Here is an 18967-nt window from a genome sequence, read left to right as displayed (position 1 = left end):
TATCTACTTGCACTTTGACGTGCTTTCGAACTGCTAGGTTGGCAGGAGCAGGGACCGAGCAACGGGAGCTCACCCCGTTGTGGGGATTCGAACCGCCGACCTTCTGATCAGCAAGCCCTAGGCTCTGTGGTTTAACCCACAGCGCCACCCGCATCCCTTTTGAAAACAGCTATAGAAATAACTAGTAACCAAAGATGTCCCGAGGCATCCTGTCCTGTGTTTGTCACAACCAGTGCTGTTTGTTCTCCTGAAGTTTGGCTCCCACTGAAACCTCCCTTGTTCATTTAGCTGTCCGCTATTGCCCAAAACTGAAAAAATAAATTACACAGCTGGCGGAATAATTGCATAATTAATTTCAGGGGAATGGGGGTGGTGGTCAAAAACTATGCAGAAAATAAGGTTGATGGTTCACACAATGATCAGGAACTAAAAAAAAAAGGGTGGACTTCCACACAGTGCTAAATGTAAATGTAAAGTGTGTGTGCGTGCGCACGCATGCATGCATGGGGGGGGGGGGTAACAAGATCTACTTTGGTTTTCCCCCAACCCTCCAGAGAGGATTTAGCGGGTGGGATGGAAGTCCTGTTGCACCAACAGACCTTGTTCAGCAAATGCAGCAACTTTGTTGAATCCCACCCACTGATAGAAAAGATATTTTTGCTCACATGTTTTCCTTTCCTGACTTGGACAAACATACAGCCTGCAGCAATTTCTGCTTCCATTTCAGTTTCCAGCGGAATTCTCCAACATCCGTACTAATAACACATCACAACGTAGCATTTTTTAAAATAAAAAATATCTTTATTGCAACAGCTAGGCACAGCAAGGAAAGGGTTCTGTTGTGGCGAGCGACCGACTCTGAAGGATGTCCGTTGGGGAGGTGAGATCAGTCCGGAGTCAGTGCTGAAGTCACACCTGTGTGCATAGAGGGAATGGGAAGGAAAAGACCTGGAAAGACACTGATCTTCTCATGTCCCTGCCTAAGCAAGACATTTGCTCTCCGAAGGAGAGCCCCAATTCCTCCCCCCCCACCGAGGCCAACACATTTTATTCCTGCATTTCAGGGGGTTGGTCTAGATCAGTGTTTCCCAACCGGTGTTCCGCGGCACACTAGTGTGCCACGAGACGTTGCCTGGTGTGCCGCGAGATGTTGCCTGGAGGGAGGCGGGCGAGTCGGGCGGCGAGAGGCGGGGTGGCGGTGGCGAGGAGAGGCCGCCCAGCGCGGGACTCTCGCCGTCTGCCTGCATGGCGCTGACGTCACGGGGCTGTAACGTGCCCCACATAGGCACACGCGGGGCGGCGAGCGAGCTCCCTCCCACATCCCATCGCCGCTCGCTTCGGCCGGCCTACTGGGCTGTCGCAGGCGGAAGGCCTGCGCATGCGCGAGGTTTTCGTGCCTTCGGGATTCCCTTCACGCCTTCCTCCCCCCGGGTCCTTGAGAGCGCGGGAAGCGGCAGCGCGAGACCGGCGTTGAGCCTGGTAGGTATTGCGCTTGCCAAGGCAGTCATTTGGGAAATGAAAACTTGCAAAGCAAGCAACCAGTTCAATCTGAAGTACGTGTATGCTTAATATCCTGTATCTGAAACCTGTTCTGCCCCCTCCCCCACACTTGGTGCCATTTTCATCTACACATGCAGCAGAGTAAGTTGACCCAGAATAGTACCAATTCAGATGGCAGATGGGAGAATGACAGTGCTGAATGCTTTCCCATGTAGAACAGTCCCTGCAAATAAAAACCTAGCATATTTGGAAGAGGGATGCTAGCCTAACCATTACCTTCTATGCTGTTACTATTTTTTTATTTTTTTTTACATAAGTAAAAAGTGACCTTTCCCCATCTGGCATGGTGGTGTGCCTTGACATTTTTTTTCATGAGACAAGTGTGCCTTTGCCCAAAAAAGGTTGGGAAACACTGGTCTAGATAACCCTCAGGGTACCTCTTCCAAGTCTACAATTCTTTGATGTACTGGTCAGAGAATAGTTCATGCCCTCATCTGTCCTGCGCTCCTTTGTGCTACTGCCTGGAGCAAGTCGCTTCATCCTGCAACAAATGAATGACCTTTGGAGTCCGTTCCAGCTCTACAGTTCTACGATCCCATAACCTTCCCTCTGAATTCAGGCAGGAACCATCATAGGTGATATTGTGGCACATGCCCTGCAAGCATATTTGGGTACGGAGGCCTTGGCTAGTGTCACATTGGCTAGTGTCCTAAAGGAGCATCTCTACAATAGCTGTCAACTTTTCCCTTTTCTTGCGAGGAATCCTATTCAGAATAAGGGAATTTCCCTTTTAAAAAGGGAAACGTTGACAGCTATGATCTCCACCCCCATCGGTCTGCCTGGACGCTGAGGTCCAGCACCGAGGGCCTTCTGGCGATTCCCTTACTGCGAGAAGCAAAGCTACAGGGAACCAGGCAGAGGGCCTTCTTGGTAGTGGCACCCGCCCTGTGGAACCCCCTCCCACCAGATGTCAAAGAGAAAAACAACTACCTGACATTTAGAAGACACCTGAAGGCAGCCCTGTTCAGGGAGGTTTTTAATGTGTGACATTTTAATGTATTTTTAATCTTTGTTGGAAGCCGCCCAGAGTGGCTGGGGAGACCCAGCCAGATGGGCAGGGTACAAATAAATTATTATTATTATTATTATTATTATTATTATTATTATTATTATTATTACTACTACTACTACTACTACTACTACTACTACTACTGCATTCCAGCATACCAATTTTCAGCTGCCTCTATTTTATAGGGTACTAGGGTTGTTATTATTTTTTCCTAGGTTTTTAGGTTTTTTAAATAAATATAAAACAGTGTCACCGCCACTATTTTAAAGGCATTTTTTAAGGACAAACTTCATACATCCAGGGTTGTTGTTTTTTGGTTATTTTTTAATTAAGTGTTTCTCCCATGCTGGGGGTCAGGGTTACAAGTATTGAGGGAGGAGATGTGAGCAGTTGCCCAGCAAGGCATGAATGGTTCTCTCATTTCCTCCCTATAAAGGTTTTCTGCATGTTCTAAGTCTATGTAACTCTCAGGCTGACCTTGACTTCAGACACAGAGCCAGGCTGCATACAAACCACATGTGTAAAGCACATGACTTGCCCCAAAGAATCCTAGGAGCTATAGGTTTTTTTCAAAAAAATATTCTGGGAGGTGTAGCTCTGTAAGGGCAAACTATACCCTGCCAGGAGTCTTTGGGGGAAGCTGTCTGTTTAAAATTTATTTGTGTGTGATGCAGCTGCAGTTAGTCGATTTATTTTTCCGGCATGGAGAGGTAGCTTACAGATTTTCTGCTTCAGGAACCAAACTGAGCAGAGCCTTCTCTGTGCTTGGTGGTGAATATCCCATGGCTCTAGTGCCAGGCCTGAGATCCTGAGACATACCTCATGCGGGGCTTGGCAGGGTCAGAGAAAATACACACCCTCTTGGATCAGGCCAGGCATCAAGTTACAACCAAGATGGGGGCATTGACTACAAGCGGACCTCCTGCCCTTTGTGCCTCAAGCCACACAGCCCTCTAGCATGAGCAGTGGTGTAGCGTGGGTTGCCAGTGGCCAGTGCAAGGCAAGTATCCAAGGTAAAGGTAAAGGTACCCCTGCCCGTACGGGCCAGTCTTGACAGACTCTAGGGTTGTGCGCCCATCTCACTCAAGAGGCCGGGGGCCAGCGCTGTCCGCAGACACTTCCGGGTCACGTGGCCAGCGTGACAAAGCTGCATCTGGCGAGCCAGCGCAGCACACGGAAACGCCGTTTACCTTCCCGCCAGTAAGCGGTCCCTATTTATCTACTTGTACCCGGGGGTGCTTTCGAACTGCTAGGTTGGCAGGCGCTGGGACCGAACAACGGGAGCGCACCCCGTCGCGGGGATTCGAACCGCCGACCTTTCGATCAGCAAGCCCTAGGCGCTGAGGCTTTTATCCACAGCGCCACCCGCGTCCCCTAAGTATCCTCGGTACCACCCACCAATAGGTTGGAAAAAAGAGGCAATAGGTCCACAACCTACCCAAGTGGCAGCTGCAGCACCCTGTGAGCGTTTAGCAGGGTGGAAAGCAAGACGGGGGATTGGTCTCTTTCTAAAGCCTTGCAACTGGCCATACCCCAAATCCGCTCCTCAGTCTGCCCATGCAAACACACGAGATTTTCTGTGTGGGAAGCGCACACTATTGTCTATTTATTATTCCTTTTTTAAAAAAAATTGTGCCCCTAAGAATTTTGAGCCCAGGGCAACCCTCCCCCCCCCCGGTGGCCCCACCCATGCTATGCCACTGAGAGTGAGTTCTGTATACTCTATATCAGGGGTCAGCAAACTTACCACGCCTCGGGCCGGTGTCTCCAGCGCCAATTGTGCAGTGGGCCGGAGGGCGGGGGAGCACGTGCCCATACGCGTGCGCACACACTATTTCTGGCACACTTCCGGGTCAGAGAACGGAAATAGCTTGTGCACATGTGCACGGGCCTCCTCTGGCCCGGATGTGACCTGGAAATAATGCTTGCGCATGCACAGAAGCCATTTCCAGTCCTCCTCCGACCCGGAAGTGGGCAGCCGTGCAGCAAGTGGCGGGGGTCGCCGCGGGCCAGATAAATGAGTCCCACGGGCCTTACTTTGGGGACCCCTGCTTTATACTTTCCCCCTATAACTCACAGAGTGGCTGGGGAAACCCTGCCAGGTGGGCGGGGTATAAATAATAAATTTATTATTATTATTATTATTATTATTATTATTATTATTATTACCACCACCACCACCACCACAGAATCCCATTTTTGGTGGTGGTGGCAGTAGTGAGGCAACGGAGCGCAGACTTTGAGTTCTTTACACAGAGACCTAGATAGTGCTTTGAGAAACACTGGAACAGGGTATGAGGAGAAAATGGGGCCTCCTCTACCGCCTTCCCACCCCCGCCCCACTTTGGTGGCAGCAAGTAAGGCAGCAGAAAACCCAGAGTCCTTAATCCCAGCTTGTGGCAGAAAGGGAGAGACTTATCAACACATTTGCATTAGCAGAAGCATCGCCACCAGTTATATTTCTCTGGTTTGGAGGAAAGGGAGGGGCTTCGGAGGTTCCTGGAAGACTGGGCCTCTTTGCTGCAGCCTCCAGCCCCCTCCACCTTTTCCCCATTTCAGATGCATCCTTGTGCCTCATTGGCCGTTGCTAGGCAGCAGCTGACATTCCTGCCAGCCTCGCATCTGAGCATCTGCTGGCTCCCATCCTTGCCCAGAATAACAGGGACGGGGGCTATTCTGCTGCTTACCTCTTCCTCCCGAGGGTGGCGCGTAGCCTGCTGGTAGCAGAGCATCCTGCCGGTTCCCCAAGACGAAAGCCAGGGTGGCCAGTACCAGGGCATCGGCTATGCCCAGCAAGGCAAGGGTAAAGGCCCAGTGTATTGTGCAGGCACCCAGGGTGTAGCTCCTGGCCCGAGGCCCACAAAGAGCCCTGACTTCAGGGGCTCCCCAGCCGTCTGGGAAAACCAGGCAGCCAAGAGCCTGACAAGTTGCTGTGAGACAGAGAGAGACAGAGTTAATAAAGCTGATGTCCTTACACATAGGACCCACGTACCTACGGGTCCGCCTCTCCTGGTATGCCCCGCGGAGGACCTTAAGGTCCACAAATGACAAAATTTTGGAGGTCTCAAGTCGCAAGGTGGTTAGATTGGTCTCAACTAGGGCCAGGGCCTTTTCAGTACTGGCCCCGACTTGGTGGAACGCTCTGTCTCAAGAGACTAGGGCCCTGCAGGACTTGACATCTTTCCGCAGGGCCTGCAAGACAGAGCTGTTCCATCTGGCCTTTGGTTTGGACTCAGTCTGGCCCTTCTGTTTCCCTCCCCTTATGGTTTTGATGTATGGGCTACTTTTAAAATGAGGCTGCGTTTTAAATTGCATTTTAACCTGTATTTTAAATTGGTTCCCCCCCTTATGTTTTTACTGTAATTTTACTGGTGTTAGCTGCCCTGAGCCTGGCTCTGGCCAGGGGGGGCAGGGTATAAATAAATTATTATTATTATTATTATTATTATTATTATTATTATTATTATTATTACACATACACCTCCATAGGATGATAATCTACTGATTCCCACCCCCAATCTTGATGCTTAACCCATAGCCTTGGGACCTACCGGTACTTTCCCCAAGCTAGCTCCAGAGGGGGGAAAGATTGGGCTTTTGCCAGGACCCTGAAGACCAGCAGAGGTCCATTGCCCCCACAGTACTATAATTCTCACTTTGCTCAGCATGTTCTAGAACAGACATGTCCAACTCCCAAGAGACTGTGATCTACTCCCAGTACAAAAAAATGGCAGTGATTGTTATGTACTGAGTTGAATAGGATCCAAATGGCAGCAGTTTGGTCCTAGAACAATAGGATTCAGAATGCAGCAGTCTGATTGGTCCTAGAACAATAGGATCCAAAATGCAGCAGTTTGATTGGTCCTAGAACAATAGGATTCAGAATGCAGCAGTCTGATTGGTCCTAGAACAATAGGATCCAAAATGCAGCAGTTTGATTGGTCCTAGAACAATAGGATTCAGAATGCAGCAGTCTGATTGGTCCTAGAAGAATAGGATCCAGAATGCAGCAGTCTGATTTGTCCACAGGAGCCACCCAATCCAGCTCCAGGTGGAAGGGAATCCACAACCTGATTGGCCTACAGGAGAATCCCGGAATTAGCCAATCACGTGGGGCCCATTGTGTAAATAATGTATATAAAGCAGACATTCTGGGGGAACTTCCATTCCTCCTCACCACTATGAGCTGAATAAAGAGCATGAAATCCACAGCGCCACCCGCGGGAGCTCAAAGAGGGGCACTATTTCTGAGGGCCCTTAGCATTCTGGAGCCAGCACTGTTCTCTCCCCCTACTCCAATCCAGGGGGGTGCAGGAGAGGACCCCATCCTTTGCCCCAAATATTTTGGTACTTGAGGGGGAAATCTGAATGATGTCGCCCTCCTGCTAATTTATAAGGGGCACAATCCACCAGGAAGTTGTCTTGCAGAAGCCTCATTGAAATGGATAGGAGCAGCACAAGAGCACTACAAGGGAACTCTATCCCTCAGTCAGGGCTCTGTGTATACTGCAGTTGAGCAGGAACACGGAAAAAGCACAGAATACGGTAATGGGTACAGAATTCAGTTTTCCAAGAAAAGTAGCTTTTACTCTTTACAGCAGGTTTCTGGCCCTTAGGGCAGCAAAAGATATGCTAGAAGGAGTGCAGGCAGCATCTGCAGAAACCTCAAAAGATGGATGGTTACCGGTAAATTGGATCTGGAGTCCTGCATAACTCCTTGCCCCTCCCCCGTGGCTAGCGAAACCAGAAGAAGAAATTGTTCAGAAATAGAGACAATTGCAGACTAAATTATGCAAAAGAAGAGAATTGTGCAAATTTGCTCAACTTGCATAGTTCATAGGAAAATCTCTGCTGAGTCAGAACAAAGGCTTGCCAAGGTGCCTTTTGGAAGCCCAAAGCAGAGCATGAAGGCAATAGTTCTCTCCAGCTGTGGCTCCACTGTTGTCCCTCAATGGGCAGGTATTCAAAATACCAATGACTGGTATTCGGAAAGGTATTGATGGTACCTCTAATAATGGAGGAAGCATATGGTCATCATGACTAGTAGCCGTCCGCCCTGTCCATTGGCCTTGCTGCCTAAGAGTTGAGAAGCCAATGGCATCTAGAGGGTCGCCCGTTCTAAAACAGATACATTTTGGTGGTCATGGTAGGACACCTATTTAAGGTTTTTTATCTGTCTCACTTCCACTTCCATATTGGCCTGACCAAACATAAGAATAGCTCTGTCTTCTGGTACATGACCCCAGTCAAGCTAGCAAAAATCTACCATTTGCCCGATAATAAATGTTGGAAATGTAAGGAAATTGAAGGTACATTCTTTCACCTTTGGTGGACGTGCCCAAGGATTAAGGCTTTCTGGGAGACGATATATAATGAACTGAAAAAAGTATTTAAATATACCTTCTTGAAGAAACCAGAGGCCTTTCTCCTGGGCATTGTTGACCAATCGGTGTTAAAGAAGGATAGAACTTTCTTTATGTACGCTACAACAGCAGCAAGAATACTTATTGCAAAGTATTGGAAGACACAAGATTTGCCCACTCTGGAAGAATGGCAGATGAAGGTGATGGACTACATGGAATTGGCGGAAATGACTGGCAGGATCCGAGACCAGGGAGAAGAGTCAGTGGAAGAAGACTGGAAGAAATTTAAAGACTATCTACAGAGGCATTGTAAAATTAATGAATGTTAGAATGATGCTGGATTGAAATTAAGTGGTTTCTAGCTGTAATGGTATAAAAGAATATGAAAAAATGGTTGTTTATAAGTACAAATTCAAGGTTATAATAATTTAAGATTAAAGATCTGGGTAGAACAAAGAGGGAAAGAAATTGCTGAGCTAATAATTGGAACTGGAATACAAAAAAGGGAGGTATGAGGAGGTCCGAGAAACAAGTAAATGAAAAATAATGTGATGAAAAGATTGATTGTTTTTAACTACTTTTATTTTGTATGTTTTCTTTTTTCTATTTTGTAATGTAAAAATCTTAATAAAAATCTTATATAAAAAAAGAGAGAATAGCTCTGTCTTCCTTGTGAGCCCCTCTTCATCTGATATTTAGAGCTGTTGTGTCTCTGATAGTGGAAGTAATACTACATGCTCACCATGTCTAGAAGCCCCTGAGAGTCTCCTCCATGAATTTGTCCAGCCCACTTCAAGTCAGTGGCCATCACAAAGCCTTGGGGGAGTGAATCCCACAGTTTAACTGTGTGTTGTGTAAAGAAGGACTTTCTCTTATCTGTCCCCATTCTGCTTAAGCCGATGACTCCGAGTTCTAGATTTATAAGATGCAGAAAGTACCAGAACCTGGGATCCCCCAAGAAGACTGAACATAGGGGCAGATTCTGGGCAGATAAAAGGAAGGAGCCCACAGCTCAAAGACCTTGTTGGTAAAGGCCAGGCAACCCACAGTCAAGGGTAGCAGGCAAGATTTATTCTCACCGCAGGTGAGTATTGGGGGACCCCACTTAGGTGGGGAGTAAAACCAGACTCCTGCTTATTGAGAATCAAGCCTAGCTGTGGGTGCATAGCCTCATCTTGGATTGGGTCTGTTGGTCACACCAGCACGTGACTCACACTGTTGTTTGCCTTCTAAATATGTTACCAAGCAATCACATGACTGGTTTCTGCAGGATATGACCCCAGGTGAACAGGTGTGTGTGTGTGTGTGTGTGTGTGTGTGTGTGTGTGTCTGGCAGTAGAAGAGACTCCCACAAGAGGCAGTGGAATTTCCTTCCTTGGAGGTTTTCAAGCAGAGGGTGGATGGCCATCTGTCATGGATTCCTGCATTTCAGGTGTTTGGACCAGATGACTCCTGGGTCCCTTCCAAATCAAAGATTCTTTGATTCTATGAATTTATTGCCCTCCCACCCATTCCTTTCTAAAAGAAGGTAGCCCAGGCCTGCCTGCTCTCATCGCACCCAGGAAAGCTGCCATTTGCTCCCACTGAGAGGCACCTTCTCTCTCACCTGCTGAAAGCTGCTGCCAGGCACACACCTTGTAGACAGTCCCTGGGCTGCAGACCCAGAAGAGGCCCAAGGAAGCCACACTGCCCATCACCAGGACCAGGGCCATCAGGACAAAGACCGCGGCTGCCTTGAAGGATGGGATCGGGGTGAGGGTGACCAGTGACCCCTCGCACTGGAGGGTGCCATCCCGCTCCTTGCAGACTTGGTAGAGGCCGAAGGAGCCCACGGCGCTGACGCTGGGGTCGAAAAGGACCCCGGAGGGGGGCAGCTGGTAGGTGAGCGGCGCTGTCTGCACCCACGCCGGCTGGATCAGGACCACGACCTCCAGGACGCCAAAGCAGAGGGTGCAGCCAGCCCAGAGAGCGCCCACTGCCCTGGCATTGCGCACAAAATCCGTCTGGTAGAGCGCAGCTGCTTCTCGGGCTGCCAGCATGGCTCAGCCCTCTTTCAAGGGGTCTGCCCGCCCTCTTGCACCCGGGGCAACCTCCAAGAGGGAGCAGCTTTCCGAAGAAGGATAAAGTGGGGAAGGGGGTGTCGTCGTGTCCCTTTTGCGCCACAATCCAGCGTGCGCCCACTTCCTCCGGCTGCGGATGCCCTGCTTTCGTTTTCAGCTCTTGGCTCCTCTCCTCCTCTGGGCAAATTTCTGCATTCCTCGGCTGCAGCAGCTGAAGCTTTCCCTGTCGCTGGTTCCAGGCTCCCTCTGGGGCGAGGGAGGGCTGCTCGGCTCGCTTCCTCCGCAGTCTCTCTGCATTCCTCTGCTGGGACTGCTACCTTCCTTCCTTCCTTCCCCGAGATTGGCTACCTTCCTTTGCGGGGCGCCGAGGGAGGGAGACGCTGCTCTCTGGCTCTTCCCATCCTCATTCCACAAACCCGGATTTATTTCCTCCAGCGACGGAGGCAAAAGCAGCTGCCACTTGGCCCGGCGCCCAGGTTGAGTTGGCCGCCTCGTCCTCGCCTCCCTTGCTCGGTCGCTCAGCGAGGAGAGGCTGGGAAGATGCTCCGCGCTCCCTCCAGGCGAGGATGGAGGCACGCTTTCATGTCCTGGCTCGGAAAAACAAGAAGCGGTGTTTTGGGGCTGGGGAGGAAGAGGGCCCAGAATAGCTGTCCCTTTCCTCCAAAATGCACATCGGCTACAAATTGCAGGAATGCAGACAGACACATCTCATGGTCCTCTGCAGACAAGGGATTCGCGTTTCCAGCAGGGGGCAGGCAGCACAGTAGATTTTTAAATATTATTATCGACTTATATACAGCAAATACCGTATATCTATATTGTCATAGATCTTGCTAGAGTCTGTTAGTGAATGGTAAAAAAATAAAAATAAATGGTAGTATTTAGATAACCTTTGGGATTTGTTGTTTAGTCATTTAGTCGTGTCCGCCTCTTTGTGACCCCCTGGACCAGAGCACGCCAGGCACTCCTGCCTTCCACTGCCTCCCGCAGTTGGGTCAAACTTATGCTGGTAGCTTCGAGAACACTGTCCAACCATCTCGTCCTCTGTCGTCCCCTTCTCCTTGTGCCCTTCATCTTTCCCAACATCAGGGTCTTTTCCAGGGTGTCTTCTCTTCTCATGAGGTGGCCAAAATATTGGAGCCTCAGCTTCAGGATCTGTCCTTCCAGTGAGCACTCAGGGCTGATTTCCTTCAGAATGGAGAGGTTTGATCTTCTTGCAGTCCATGGGACTCTCAAGAGTCTCCTCCAGCACCATAATTCAAAAGCATCAATTCTTTGGTGATCAGCCTTCTTTATGGTCCAGCTCTCACTTCCAGACATCACTACTGGGAAAACCATAGCTTTAACTATATGGACCTTTGTTGGCAAGGTGATGTCTCTGCTTTTTAAGATGCTGTCTAGGCTTTGGGATATTGAAGGGAAAGTACAGGCTGCAAACACTTCTTTTGCCAAACATGCGAACTATGAAACAATGGCCATCAAAGAAGGATCCTTGGGTCTGTGCAAAACAGGGGTGCCAAGGTTGGCAGGTGGGGAGGGAGGAGTGATGTCACACAGGAAAAATGTGCCCATTTAAAATTAGACTTGGAATAGCAAACGGAAGGGGAGGAGTTGCTCTTTCCCAGTGGGTTTCTGGGAACAAGAAAGAAGTAGGCAGACCTCAATGGGGGGCCAAAGAGCAGAACCATCTTGGCAGGTTGCGACAGAGGCAGGGAGATGGCTGCAGTGCTGGGGGAACAAGCCCCTACTGAGATAAAGGTAAAGGTAAAGGTACCCCTGCCTGTACGGGCCAGTCTTGCCAGACTCTAGGGTTGTGCGCCCATCTCACTTAAGAGGCTGGGAGCCAGCACTGTCCGCAGACACTTCCGGGTCACGTGGCCAGCGTGACGAAGCTGCTCTGGCGAGCCAGCGCAGCACACGGAAACGCCGTTTACCTTCCCGCTGGTAAGCGGTCCCTATTTATCTACTTGCACCCGAGGGTGCTTTCGAAGTGCTAGGTTGGCAGGTGCTGGGACCAAGCAACAGGAGCGCACCCCGCCGCGGGGATTCGAACCGCCGACCATGCGATCGGCAAGTCCTAGGCACTGAGGTTTTACCCACAGCGCCACCCGCGTCCCTCCTCCTACTGAGATGCAAATGCTTTAAACTGTGCACTCCCTCCGTTGAAAGCTTCTGGTGTAAATGTGTGGAGAATAAATAGTATTTCTTAATGGCACAGCAGTCTCTGCCGCACATTGATTCCCAGTGGAAATGGACCCCAGGGTAAGTGCCTGGGTCTCCCGGGAATCTTCTACCGCCTGGCAGAGATTGGGAGTTGTGCGCAGCCGTTGCAACGATATGTTATAAAGAACAACAACTGTACAATGTTCTAGTTCACAGAAGTTACACAACTGTGCCTGGGCTTCAGACTGCTAGGGCTCAAGTGCTGGGAGGCTCTTCCACACAAAGAATTGAAGCCATTAAAAGGTAAAGGGATGCCTGTTAAGTCCAGTTGCGGGCAACTCTGGGGTTGTGGCACTCATCTCGCTTTCAGGCCAAGGGAGCCGGCGTTTGTCCACAGCTTCCGGGTCATGTGGCCAGCATGACTAAGCTTCTGGCGAAACCAGAGCAGTGCACGGAAGCGCCGTTTACCTTCCCGCTGGAGTGCTACCTATTTATCTACTTGCTCTTTGACGTGCTTTCGAACTGCTAGGTTGGCAGGAGCAGGGACCAAGCAATGGGAGCTCACCTCGTCATGGGGATTTGAACCGCCAACCTTCTGATCAGCAAGCCCCAGGCTCTGTGGTTTAGACCACAGTGCCACCCACGTCCCAATTAAGCCATTACTGACCCCCAATGACGGACGAGCATTTAGCCATGTCAGAGACCAGTTGCGGTGATGCAGTTCAGACCCAAGGTGGGCATCACAGCGAAAGCTAGACCTAAATGCCTGAGCTATGAGTTCTCTGTGAAGACCTTGTCGCTGCTGTACATTCGAGTACAGTGGTATCTCTGGTTACATACGCTTCAGGTTACAGACTCCGCTAACCCAGAAATATTACCTCAGGTTAAGAACTTTGCTTCAGCATGAGAACAGACATCGTGCTCCGGCAGCGTAGCGGCAGTGGGAGGCGCCATTAGCTAAAGTGGTGTTTCAGGTTAAGAACTGTTTCAGGTTAAGAACAGACCTCCAGAACAAATTAAGTACTTAACCCGAGGTACCACTGTAGGTGGTGCTGGAGCAACGGAAGTCTCTCTCTCTCTACCCGCCATCTCACCTGCAATATGGGGGATGGTGTGATGTTAAGAACGCTGAAATACTTAGAATTATAGAATTGTAGAGTTGGAAGGGACACTGAGGGTCATCTAGTCCAAACCCCCTGCAATGCAGGAATATCAGCTAAAACATCCAAGACAGATGGCCATCCAATCTCTGGTTAAAAACCTCCAAAGAGGGAGAGTCCCCCACATTTTGAGAGAATCACTTCCACTGTTTAAGAGCTCTTCCTGTCAGAAAGTTCTTCCTGAGGTTTGGGTCCTAGCCTCCGGGATTTACGATACCACTTGCTCTGGCCTAAATAGAGACCTATCAGCAGACATACCAACTTGTGGCATCATGCAAACACAAATATGTGTTTTTATAACACACACACACACACACACACACACACACACACACACACACGTTGACTTGCTGAGCCCGAATGACTTAGGCTGCAGACCTAAGAGCCGCAAAAGTTCTGATCACAAGCAGTTTGCTATTAAAGAGGCGAAAAAGCCTATTGATTTTGCCAAGGCCATCAGAGGGAGAAGATACAGCCTGTCCCCCTCTTGTGCTTAAGACAAAGCTCCATGATCTGCCAAATTCCTATGTGTGACACAAATGTGCAGGACTGCAGAGTAAGGAGTTACCTGAAAAGTGGGAACGGTCAGAATCAAAAATCTTTCCATCGTTGGAGCAAGGGTTTCACAGAGCATGGCATCCGATCACCCAAGGAAGAAAGGTATATATAGGTGTGGAACAACTCTGGTGGATCAACACAACATTATGGATAACAGGAAGGTAGGTGAAAAGAAGATCCTTAAGGGACCGGGCTGGAAAAACTGCAAGTGGATTTTGTGACAAACTATGTGTGAAACTATGGGACGCAGGTGGCGCTGTGGGTTAAACCATAGACTTGCCGATCAGAAGGTTGGTGGTTCGAATCCCCACAACGGGGTGAGCTCCGGTTGCTCGGTCCTTGCTCCTGCCAACCTAGCAGTTCAAAAGCACATCAAAGTACAAGTAGATAAATAAGTACCGCTCCAGCGGGAAGATAAATGGCGCTTCCGTGCGCTGCTCTGGTTCACCAAAGCGGTTTAGTCATGCTGGCCACATGACCCGGAAGCTGTACGCCGGCTCCCTCGGCCAATAAAGTGAGATGAGAGCCGCAACCCCAGAGTCGGCCACGACTGGACCTAATGGTCAGGGGTCCCTTTACCTTTTTATGTGTAAAACGAAGTATCTTTTGTAAACTGCCGTGGCTTACTCAAAAGCTGCATCCAATGAACTGGCATTTGCTGGACAGGGATAAGGAGGTGGAGGAAACTTGCCTGAATCTCTGGAACAGACTGGGATAAATACAAATTTAGAAGCAGAATGACAAACCCACACATCTGGCAAAACACCCCCCAGCCTCAGCTGCATCCTGCACATAGTTCTGACAGATGGCCAAGGGGGGATGTGTCAGAAATGGAAGAGAATGAGTTTCTATTACACACAGAGGCTCTGGCAGGTCATCAGGTGTGCAAAGCCTCCCCATGGGTATACGTGTCACGAGGGTATACGTCATGAGGAAGCAGAGAGGGCACTAGCAGCCAGTGGGCAGAGCACAGGCATGGCACCCGTGGCAGCCCACAAGGAGGGCACAGTCATGGGATCACAATTTAAATGGCTTAACATTGGACCAAGCGATCTGTCCCCATTCCCCAGATCTAAAACACAGCCACTCCATTCACAGAAACACTTTATTTGAATAATTAGAAAGATTATAAAATCGAGCAGAGAAAAAATGGCAAAGGAAGTAATCATATGCAAAGGATTTTTTAGGCTATAATGTAACTAACTCCCCACTTCTAAAGGTTCAGTGAAACCCCCCCACCCCTCCTTTATATCATGGTATGAGTTCAGCCCCTTTATCAAGGAAGAGGGGGGAACTGTGACCCTCCAGGTGTTGAACTCCCCAGTCCCAACCAGCATGGCCCATGATGTCAGGGATGATAGGATCTGAAGCCCAATAACATTCAGAGGATGACAGGTTCCCCACCTCTGCCCTATAGCCACCCCCCCCTGCCCCCCAGCTTACCAGGGCCGGCCCTGATAAAACTGACACCCCACCACCACCCTCCCCATAAGCCCTTTTCAACCCATCTTTTCTGAAACCTCTTTTTTTTATGGACAGAGTTATGTGTCGCCTTGACCCTGGCCCCATTCGGGTTTTTTATTAGTTCAAGGTGAGGGGCAATCTGTGGTTGCCCGGAATCCAGTAAGGAAGGTGCTCCTCTGAACCACTTTGAGCCAGACAGGGTTGTCAAAGCCTTTTCCATTTGCCCACCCCTGCCGCTCATTGCCCAGGGTACAGCTCACGGTTGCCCTTTGGAAGGACTGGCCATGCTCCTTGCTTAAGACGATAGCCCAGCAAACATTTCCCACAAACACAGTAACCAAGGCCCAATTCTCACATTCTCCTTTTGCAGCAGAACTGCAGGATGCCCAAACACTGCAGGAAACAGTGTGCGAATAATGTAGCTCTGGCATGCTGAAAGCAGAGTTTTAAATGGCCCCATTTCACACCCATCTTCGCAGATGAGCTGCAACACACACACACACAGAAACACACACACAATTTTGAGTCCACATACCGTGATGGGGCAGGAATGGGAAGAATGTGAGAATCTGACCTTAGAAGAATGATAAGATAGCCTTCACGGCATCAGATGAGAGCCTTTCAGATCCCATGTTCCTGTCTCTATAATCTAGAGAGAAAGACCCCTTAGGCCATCCTCTCAAGCATCTTGCATGTTCTCTGCTACATGCAGCACCAAATACTGTAGAACCTTGGAACAAGCAAACCAAAGACTTCCATCAAATATATATCTGTATATAATTGCAGGATGTCACCCAGTTTAGAGGAACTTGGACCTCCAGCCATTTATATTTCAAGCCTTCTGGAGATGAACCTCTCCTAGCCACAGGATTCCGCTTGCCCAAAACATGCTTTAGTCTCAACTAGTTGCAGAAACGTTCTTGATTAATGGGGGCGGGCAGAGGGGAGAGGAGTGGCTGAGGAAACCTAGCCAGATGGGCAGGATATAAATAATAAATTATCATCATTATTGTTATCATCCCTCCTTTCTCAGTTCAGCATGGTTTCCCTCCAACCTAGCAACTTTAGTATGGAGGAGAGAGGGTGATTTGGAAAAAATATGTGGCAATTTGAGACAGGATGGAATGGGTGTGTTGTGCAATCAGACTCCGGAAATGTGAGCAGAGATAAATGCCTGCCCCCCACCTTCCCAAGAAAAACATGCGCTTCTTCAGCAACAGGGAAAGCAAGTCACCTCTGCCCAGAAGTGAAGTAATCCCCAAGGTTGATTTGAAATGGACCCAATCGTGGAATACACCAGAAAGGAACATTCTTTGTCCTTGTGGAAGCAATGAGGTCGCTGGTGTTTGATTCGTGGCTGCTGGTGGTATTGCATTGATGATTGCTGACTATTATTTGGCACATCAAGAGCCCTTGAAGCATCAGGTTCAATTCAGTGAGGTCAAACGATGGTAGATTGTGCTGCATTCTGTATTAGCTGCTCCTTACAAAGGGAGTTGCTTTAGGAAGGTACTGCCATGTCCACGCCAAACTTCAGCCGGTGAGCCTGGCTCTTGGCTTCAAAGAGAATCTGGGAGAGGGGAGAAGCCCAAAGGAACAATACTAATAATGATAATGATAATAAACGCACAAAAGAGTGTCAAATCAGACTACAATTCAAGAAAACCTCAGGCATAAAGAGCATTGCTGGTGGTGAGGATTCCTCCGCACTGGATTCTACCACACTCGGGTGGGCAGTCACCTCCCACTAGCAGAAGGAAGCGCAAATCCCCAAATTAGGGGAATGTGGAGCCAGGGCCCTGAAAGATTTCTGTTGTGTGAGCACTTAGTCCTTCTGCTCGCATGATGTCTCAGTTGAAGTCAACCCAGAAAATAGTCCCATTAGGAGCAATAGGACTCACTCCCTAGTCTAGGGGTAGCCATAGAGAGTGCCTTCCAAAAGATGGGAGTTGTGATCCAAAACGTCAGGAAGGTAACACAGGGGCTGCTCCTGCCGTAGTCAAAGAAAGAGGAGCCTGTGCTCTTCCAGATGTTGCTGGAATCCAACTCTCATCATACCTGCTCTGGTATTCGAGAGGGGCACTGCTGCTGAACAAGGAGGCTCCGTTTAACTATTCTGGCCAATCAGTGGCATTCCTAACAGCACAGCTGGAGAGAGGGCAGGTGCAGTGGGAGGGGCCTGGCACTTGGAGCACCTCCCACTTTTTGGACGCATCAGCTGCCACTATTCCGAAGCAGAAGCCTAGGATTATTAAGGAGATGGGGCTGGAAAAGAGAAGTCATGTGCTTTCAAAATACTACTTTCCACCACGCTGTTTTTCCGAAGAAGCATGGCTGCTGTTTTGTTTCACTTCTCATGAAGGGAAAATAATTCCTTTGAAGGAGTGTAGCTTCTTACTGGGTGGGACTTTGCACTCTCCCTCCTACAGGGATGTTGGAAATTTCCGATGGGCACGAGAACAGAAACGACCAGTGTTTGCTTATTCATCCCATGTCCAGAAAGAAAATCAATCGAGTGAATATGATTGGCATTCACTGTAGCTGTTTTCAGTCTGCAAATGATGACATTTTTACCCCATTTGCACTGGTTTCCTTTGCACTGAAATGAATGGCCTCTGTGTTGAAATCAGTGGTGTGGGTTAATGTCATGATAAAGTAATTAACTACATCATTAATTACATAAAATTCCACCACAGCAGACAGCGAGGCAAAAAACTTTCAGTGCTGCCAGCAGAAACACATTCCATGCAGTTCACAGAATCCTCTCTGCAAAGAGCGAATTTGCTCTGCTCTCAGCATAATGGAATGGAATAGCCCCAGGTGGGAGAGAAATCCCTCTGGATTCTCTGTTAATGGAAGAAGCTGGCCCCATCAGAGAACAATCTCCTGTCAATAATAATGGAACATTCCATCCACACTCTTTTTTAATGCCACTGTCAATCAAACTTTTTTCTTAAAAAGAGCTCGAGTGAAACAAAGCCCTTGTTTGCTGTTCCCAGTTCTTTTTCTCTGGGGGTACGCAGGAGTACACATACCCCTAAACATTTTATGAATCTTTGTACTTTTGTCCATTTACTGTATTTATTTTTTCCGATTTGAACTATAAAATGGTGATTTTCTTGAGTCAGAATGAGAGTACCCCTAAACATTTTTTTTAGAAAAAAAGCACTGGCTGTTCCTGTTCAAAAGCTGCCAAAAGCTTACTTTTGTATCTCAATGGGGGAAAGCATAATGCACATAGTGAATTCAGTACCCAAGTAAACAAGTTCAGTGGCAAACCAGATTATGTCACTCCAAGTGCACTGGGGCTGGAACCCCTTAAAAGCAACAGCCATCAGATTATCTTGGGGCTCCCCTAGAGGGGTGGAAGCTCCTCCCAAGCCTCTTTTCTATCACCAAACCAGTTTCCCTCTGAAACCTCTCTTTTTCAGCATTTGTTAGGTTTTTCTCCAAAACTTTAGTTTTCTGCTTATTCAGTTTAAATCCTGCTACTTGACCAAATATTTCAATTAGTTCTAAAACTCTTTTAGTACTAGTGTCTGGCTGTTGCAAAGTCAATACTAAGTCATCTGCAAACGCCCTCAATTTGTATTGTTTGGCTCCGACCTGAACTCCATTAACCAGCTGGTC

At 48.7% G+C, this 18967-nt stretch overlaps 2 protein-coding genes across 6 annotated transcripts in view; both read right to left on the bottom strand.

The window, feature by feature from the left end:
- Nucleotides 1–777: 777 nt before the first annotated feature.
- Nucleotides 778–10881, bottom strand: LOC114587643 (LHFPL tetraspan subfamily member 5 protein-like). Of its 2 annotated transcripts, XM_028712202.2 has the most exons (3): nucleotides 9539–10873; nucleotides 5257–5499; nucleotides 778–915 (listed from the first exon to the last, which is right to left on the bottom strand). In XM_028712202.2, the coding sequence occupies exons 1-3, from the start codon at nucleotides 9969–9971 to the stop codon at nucleotides 887–889; spliced, it is 705 nt and encodes a 234-aa protein (XP_028568035.1). In that variant the 5' UTR covers nucleotides 9972–10873; the 3' UTR covers nucleotides 778–886. The 2 variants fall into 2 exon arrangements, with proteins under 2 accessions (XP_028568035.1, XP_028568034.2); XM_028712201.2 differs by having other exon boundaries at nucleotides 778–5499; nucleotides 9539–10881.
- Nucleotides 10882–14964: 4083 nt separating this feature from the next.
- HDAC6 (histone deacetylase 6) overlaps nucleotides 14965–18967 on the bottom strand; it is a 38661-nt gene continuing 34658 nt past the window's right edge. For all 4 annotated transcript variants that reach the window (XM_077921674.1, XM_077921677.1, XM_077921676.1 and 1 more), the window contains one exon: nucleotides 14965–16907. In XM_077921674.1, the coding sequence (XP_077777800.1) occupies nucleotides 16839–16907 (69 nt within the window). In that variant the 3' untranslated portion in view covers nucleotides 14965–16838. The remainder of the gene's footprint in view (nucleotides 16908–18967) is intronic.

The sequence above is a fragment of the Podarcis muralis genome, chromosome 17 (genome assembly GCF_964188315.1).
Source record: "Podarcis muralis chromosome 17, rPodMur119.hap1.1, whole genome shotgun sequence".
Lineage (NCBI taxonomy): Eukaryota > Metazoa > Chordata > Lepidosauria > Squamata > Lacertidae > Podarcis > Podarcis muralis.
The sequence above is the reverse complement of the archived record's forward strand: the minus strand, read 5'-3'. Positions and strand labels throughout refer to the sequence as shown.